The sequence below is a fragment of the Paramormyrops kingsleyae genome, chromosome 22 (genome assembly GCF_048594095.1).
Source record: "Paramormyrops kingsleyae isolate MSU_618 chromosome 22, PKINGS_0.4, whole genome shotgun sequence".
NCBI classification, from domain to species: Eukaryota; Metazoa; Chordata; class Actinopteri; order Osteoglossiformes; family Mormyridae; genus Paramormyrops; species Paramormyrops kingsleyae.
Window position 1 is genome coordinate 16,387,001 of NC_132818.1, and position 7,016 is coordinate 16,394,016.

Here is a 7,016-nt window from a genome sequence, read left to right on the forward strand (position 1 = left end):
ATTTTAAAAAAGCACCGCACAGCATTTACTGCTGCTGTCGTCTCATTGGCTGACTTTATGTGTGCTATTTTGGTGTTATTGTGCAATTATGATGCATTCTGGGAAAATTCAGCCACATGATAAGGAGAGAAACGGTAGTGATGTTTATTGTTCACATTACTGATGACATCATGCAAGAAGCATCTCAACCCTGCTCTGACCTCACTTTGGGTCACTGTTTCAGCTATTAAAGTTTAGTGATGGCATACCAGATATGTTGTGTATGAATAATAATAATGACACTTTATTGATCCCATCTTTTTGCCTACCCATCATGCTCTCCATGACACATAAGTAGGTGAGAGCAAGCTTGGCAGTGATGGGCAGCCACCTGCAGCGGGGCCCATGGAGCTGGGGGGGGGGGGGGGTTAAAGGCCTCGCTCAAGAAACTAACATGTAACCATTCTGCTAAGGCCAGTCACAAGCTGGCAACCATCCGATCACAGGTACAGAGGCTTAGCGCACTGAGCATATGTTTTTATTTTTATATCCCATGTTGTAATATAATGTTTCATAAAGAAGACCCAACAATAATGCTTATTTCAGTCTATATGTCATGCCCCGATCGTGCTGATCCTCTTGTGTGCCACACCCTCTCATCTACCTCCTGTTATCAGCTGTTTCTAGTTGTGTTTAATTAGTCCAGTGTATTTAAGTGTGTGTCAGTGTATGTTTTCCCAGTCTGATCATTGACGTTGTTCCGTATTCCTAAGTGTTTCTATTCCAAATAAACCTGGTGTTCACCCGACTGCCCCGACTCCTGTTCCTGCTTCCCCGCTCTGTGCCAGCATGTGTAAGACACCATAATTGAAGACATGAAAATATATGTTGCATATGTTGAATCTGACATAAATGATCAGCAAAGCCTGCCGGTATGTCAGATAGCCAGTTCAACCCTGCAATTTCCTCATACAGACCTAATACTGTATATGATCTGCCCCCAATGTAATTTTATTTTGTGTTTACAGCACCCTCTAGAGCCATAAAAAAAATTCAACCCATCTGTGGATGTTCAGCTGTTTTCAAATGAAATTTTAGAAAACACTGTTGAATTGTGTCAGGGTTAGAGTCAGGTTCAGAGAGACATTTGATTTGCTAATTTTCTGCAAATTTTTCAACAAGACTTAACGAAAACACCATAAACTGAGTGATGCATTTCACGATTCAGAGAATGTTTTTTTTACTTTTTAAAATTTATCGCTGATGGAAATTTCAGTTGAAAAAAATATAACTTACAAATTATACTATTATGAATCTGCGTTAAGCCCTGTACTGCTACATATAGGCTCGAGGCAACCCTGGGACCCTGACCAGCATAAGCGTTTAGATGAACTGATGGAAGGGGGAGACTGGAACCTGTACCAGGCTGTGTTGTTAAATGTGTCGCAATTTCCACTATGCAGTACATTTCACAGCAATGAAAGATTAAACATCGGATTACCTGCCTAAGGGCCCTTACCACTCAGCAAACACCTCTAAGTGTTTATCGCCTCTCAGGGCGTCACGCCACGCCCACCACCGTCATCAGGCACGTCCCTCGCGCATCATTGGTCAAGCGGACGTGCGTTCCACTTGATTGGCACAGATAGACCTCAATCATACAGCGCTCCAGCCAATTGCGTGCTCTGAAAGTTCGTACGAGTAAAATCACCCGAAAAAAAGAGATTAAGGAAGTTGCTGGCCTAGGTGGTAGGTAGCGGTGTAGTGACAGTGCGTCCTGGCAGCACCCTGGCACTGTTTAATCGGATTTAGGTAAACAGGGGTGCAGATATGGGAACCCGCCGAAGGAGCGTGATTTCAAGCCCTGCTGGATTATTTTTAACCGTAGTCCTGAGTCAGTGTTTGGATTTGATAGGGGCTTTTGGACAGAATCAGGACACCGAACTCACCTTTCTCCTGCCCGCTGGGAAAATGGAGTGTTTCTACCAAACAGCCTCGAAGAACGGCTCCATGGAAGTGGAGTATCAGGTGAAACTGTCATGTTTGTACGTGGCTGGCCGTAATGTCCTGCATTGCTCAGAAACGGGTGGAAAGCATGCTCTGCAGGGGAATGCGTGGATGATCAATCTGATTTTTTTTGTGGGGGGGGGAGAAAGCACGTTACATTGCAGAACATTTCTCCTTGCACGCGCTGACAGTGCATGTTACCTAGATAAACGGTAGCGGATGTGATTACGTTTTAATTGAGACATTTTTAGAAGCGGCGTGTCGTGTCTGTGTAGGAGTGGAGGTAATACTTCCTTGTTGAAATTATATATTTTTTTCAAGTTACCACGAATATGAAATTGCCACGACAGTAACCGCAAAATAATATAGCTCCTCCTCTTACACTGGTAATCTAATCCGGTTCAAGTAGTAGCGCCATAGGTTACTAGTGTGATACGACACTAACAGTATTTATGTCCGGGCGACTAGTATGTGATGTTTACACTTTAAATGATTTTGTTTCGGTGCAGGTTCGCCTCTGTTTTGCGTCTTGTTCCCGTTTTCCTCCCTTGTATATAAACATTTTTTTCTCGATCCGTCGACCTAAAACAAGAACAGTGTCCTCCAATTTCTTTTTTAAGCACTCGGTTTGTTTGTGGATCGGGCTTTGCATATTGTGCCAGCATCATCAATATTTTGTGGTAGAGAGAAAATGTGCTTCATATGTGAAGGCACGTGTAATGTTGGAAGGTTTTTCTATTTATTTGTCAAATTACAGATAAAGAAGTAGGATAAAACGCACGTGGCTACGCTTACAAAATCACCTGAATAAACTGTACTATATGTTTTGACATCAGTTGCATGTACGCATGCTGGTGGTGTGTGTTAACGGGACTAGGCGAGCCTGTGGTGTCTTGCAGTAAGGCTGTCTAGCCGGTGTTCTGACGAGTTGAGCAACTTTGTGGAGTTAGGCTACCGTAGTGCTAATCGATAGCCCTAACCCTAACCCCCCAAAAAATCACCTAAAACCCTCACCCTAACCCCTAAAACCTAACCCTAATCTCAAGACGGTGGAACTGCACATGCGCAGCAAGGCTCGATAGGTAGCTCAACTCGTCAGAACACCTGCCTTTTGATCCTGGTCATGGGGGTGGCCTAAGGAATATAGATACATTTCAGGGAGATAAGTTCTGTGGTGTAAATTTAGGGACCGACACCTTTAGGTTTATGTTTAAAACAGTGTTCATTGTACCCAAGGCCTGGTTTATGTGCTCAAGCTCCCCTCAGACGTAGGATCTGTGTGGGAGGCGGGTCTTCCCTCACAGGCCCCGCCCAGTGAATGTGAAGCCACACCCACAATGCCTCACCTTAAGACACATAAGCGGAAGCAGCTCCTTTGTGCCGGTCTTGCCTGGTTCTGGATGGCATATCCAGACCATGGCTGTGGAGAGTGGGTTTGTAGAGTGCTGCGGACGGCCTTGTTTGATGCAGGAGTCTCCTGTACCGACTCTGTCATGACTCTGCTATATAAGGTTGAAGCCTGGTGTTGCGTTGCTGGCATGTCATGTTACCCCTATAGTGTAAACACTCCCCCTGCCCCCCAGTGGAAATGGGGGCAGAGAGAAAAGCTGTGCTGTGATTTCACACTTTGTGGAAATGGTGGTATGGTGCCCCTCCATTCTGCCCCAGAGACTGTGAGGTAAGGCTCTAATTTGGTCCCGCTTACCCCTTGTACACGACCCCCCCCCACCATCCCCTCTATCCTACCCGTATGCCGCTGTCTGTTACCCTTCTGTACAGACGCTGGCCGTGTTAGGTGACCTAGCGGCTGGGCGTGAGAGTGGTGCCTTGCATGTGTGCAGTGTGCTCTCAGCAATGATGATAAAATCATGCCTGAAAGTTTGAATATTCAAACTGGCACCACTGGATTTTTGCATACCTGAAAACCACAAGTGAAAAAACCTAGAAACTTTTCAGCTGCCTTCCTAAAAATCCATAACTGTTGTATATTACATCATAGTCTTTGGCATTTATCTGTTTTTCCTCTCTCTGAGAGACCTCTTCATCTGGATGTACCTGTTCCTTGATGCCCAGGTGATCGCAGGGGCAGGTATGGATGTTGACTTCACCATCATCTCCCCCATCGGGTACCAGCTGACCTCAGAGTTCCGCAAGTCGGATGGGATCCACACGTGAGTGGGAACTCCTCCCCAGCACAATCTCCAGCACGTGGTCCTCCATGAGTTTGCTTATCTAATGAGAAGGCTGGTGAATGTTATACGGTCATGAATGACTGTCTGCCAGTCTCCCGTCCCCCTCAATCCATCCACCATTTTGAATCTTAGTGACTCTCTTTCAGTCTTCCTTTAAATTCTGTTACTGTCTTTTCTAATTGGTTGACTGGTGTGTAGCTGTAATTTACTCTCTCTTCTCATTGGCTCACTTATTGCTAATGGAGTGGTCTCTCTCTCTCTCTCTCTCTCGTGTTCACCCTCTGTTATTGTCCTCTCCCCTCTGCTTCTGTGATGGTGACCTTATGACAGGGTGGAGCCCACAGAGGAGGGAGATTATAGGATCTGCTTCGACAACAGCTTCAGCAGGTTCTCGGAGAAGATGGTGTTCTTTGAGGTGATCCTGGAGGGGCCGGGGGGGGACGCAGGAGGGGAGGACGACTGGGCGGACATAGCGGAACCCGAGAGTCTGCTGGAGTACAAGCTGGAGGACATCAGGGTGAGAAGGACGCCAAGCCCCCCACCAACTTTGAATCTCTTAACCCCTCTTCCTGATTAATCTCATACTGCCCCCTCCCCCCCCCAGGATTCAATAGACTCGGTTCACCGTCGCCTGGAGCGCAGCCGGCAGATGCAGATGTCTCTGCGCATGTTTGAGGCACGTGACCGCAATCTACTGGAAGACAATCTATGGCGCGTTTCCTTCTGGTCCTGCGTGAACATGCTGGTCCTCCTAGGCGTGGCCTTCACCCAGGTCTACACGGTACGGCGCCTCTTTGACGACAAGAGGAGGGTGCGCACGTAGCCCCGCCCCCCTCACCTTCGCCACAGCCACCCACCAGAAGTGGGACTTTGGGTAGGAGACGGGAACTGTCATTCAGAAAGATGGGCGAGCACTAGGGAGGAAGTGAGGTATGAGACTCGCCACTTCTCTTTCCTCTCATTGGTGGAGACCTTCCAGTTAAATCTGAGGCATAAACATCCCCGGGAGCTGTGACTCTCCTCGCCGCCACGTTCGCTACTACACTGCGGTGATAGTTTAGCGACTAGCGTCCGGTCTCTCAGCCGCACCTGTCTGCATCGGCCAGTCTCTGGAAATCTTCCCAGTGTGCTTCTCTGTAAATCCCTCCTATCATCCCGTCCCTGGACACATATCCAGCCAATGGGAATAATCACCATGTTTACATTTCTTTCATCAGCGATCCTTCATTGGTTGACAGTTCTATTTCCCGCCTCCTCAGGCCCGCGGTCATCGTCATATTCTTAGAAGATTTTTGCTTTTTTTTTTTAAGTCCCTTGGAGCTGATCTTGTCCCTAATGAAGACAGAGTTTTCAACTTTCACCTTTATTTTTAGAAATTACAGAGTTATATGTGGAGATGAGAGGTACTTTTTAAATCATGTGTTTACTATATGTAAGGACCCAATTCTGTGATTATCTGCACAAGTGTGTGTGTTTTGGATGTATGTGATACTAAAGGTGTGACTTTCCATGATTTAATAAAGTTTTAGTAGAAAAATAAATTCAGCCTCAAGTTTATTTTAACTTGGATGTAGTTTATAAAACCTCCCAGGGAGACGGTTGTCTGGGTTTTTTGGCAGTTAATGGCGGGTACGTGCTGAGCTTACGTTCTTATATGACTTGTTATATAGGACCCAGCACTTAATTTGTACAGGAAAAGGGTAGGAAACCTGCTGGAAAAGCAGGGGCCACAAGTTTTAAAAGTGGTATATTACTAAGAATCTACAACCATCAAAAAATAATTGATTGTCACCATAAATAGGTTTGTATTCTGCATTTGTTGGTTGGGCCCGAAGGGAGTATAGTGTAGGAATCATAGTGCGGTATGGCAACAAAACCAGATTTCCTTCACAGCTACTGATTCTTTATTTTTTTTCCCCCCAGATAAATTTCCTCCTGAAGGGCAATTCTTTCCTGGGTAGGGACACTATTTCGACTAACCAAGATTATAAATGGCAGTTAGCAAAGGAAATATTAAGTAAATCCCAGGGGTGGTATTATAGTGGTTGGGGTTTTTCTTTTTAAACCAGGAAACTGAAATTGCTTCAAGTATTAACATTTTAATCATTCCCATGAGAGTTTCATTTTCACAGCACACACATAAATATCAAATCTACTACTTCTGAGCAGAATTGCCTTCTGTTCATTAGACACCTGATTTATGTTAATATCTGGGCCCGAGAGAGTTCTTTTGCGGTTTGGTCATATGGTCCAGATGCTAGGAAGCAGCTTCAACTCCCCTGAGTTTCCGATGATCAGTAGACATTGATGCACAGAAAGTCGCCCCTTGGGTGCCAGCGATTGTTTCAGACCAGCGCCACTCCAGATAAACATGAGAACAGACCCAACTCCACCCAAGATGCCAATGCTGACTATTTACATGCCATTTAATGTGCAAAATGCAGAGCAATGCTCTTGATTATTGGAAATATAAATTTACACCAGTCCATATGACAACATATTGATGACAACTAAGAGATCTAATATGTAAAAAAAATAATAATAATAATAATCATACACATTTGTATATAACGATTCATATCTTGGGCCATTTCATAGTTATTTAAATCATGAATCTGTATATTGTTAAAAATTCTTTTAAAGTACTTTCCAGTGATTATCACTTCAATACAGTTTGGTGCATCCAGTGACGTGTATTTTTGAATCCTGGTATAGAAGGAAACCAAATCTGTCTTCTTCTAGAAATCTTTGCATGTTTTTGGCTGCTGTAGTCGTGGCACCTCTGAAATCCGGTCGTATTTCCTTCATTTAACAACTCTAACATTGTTATGAGGTGTG

At 44.9% G+C, this 7,016-nt stretch overlaps 1 protein-coding gene across 2 annotated transcripts; it reads left to right on the plus strand.

Annotated features, from left to right (window-relative positions):
• Positions 1-1,686: 1,686 nt before the first annotated feature.
• On the plus strand, positions 1,687-5,719 carry LOC111849238 (transmembrane emp24 domain-containing protein 1-like). 2 transcript variants are annotated; one of them, XM_023821957.2, is made up of 5 exons: positions 1,694-1,791; positions 1,895-2,007; positions 4,060-4,157; positions 4,509-4,695; positions 4,783-5,719. In XM_023821957.2, the coding sequence occupies exons 2-5, from the start codon at positions 1,951-1,953 to the stop codon at positions 4,999-5,001; spliced, it is 561 nt and encodes a 186-aa protein (XP_023677725.1). In that variant the 5' UTR covers positions 1,694-1,791; positions 1,895-1,950; the 3' UTR covers positions 5,002-5,719. The 2 variants fall into 2 exon arrangements, with proteins under 2 accessions (XP_023677724.1, XP_023677725.1); XM_023821956.2 differs by having other exon boundaries at positions 1,687-2,007.
• The last annotated feature ends 1,297 nt before the right edge of the window (positions 5,720-7,016 follow it).

Bases quoted from the DNA above. Each gene is read 5' to 3' on its own strand.
- LOC111849238 (XM_023821956.2), top strand. From the start codon at position 1,810: ATGGGAACCCGCCGAAGGAGCGTGATTTCAAGCCCTGCTGGATTATTT. The intron at 2,008-4,059 runs GTGAAACTGTCA...CTTGATGCCCAG, and splicing joins CCATGGAAGTGGAGTATCAG to GTGATCGCAGGGGCAGGTAT. The intron at 4,696-4,782 runs GTGAGAAGGACG...TCCCCCCCCCAG, and splicing joins ACAAGCTGGAGGACATCAGG to GATTCAATAGACTCGGTTCA.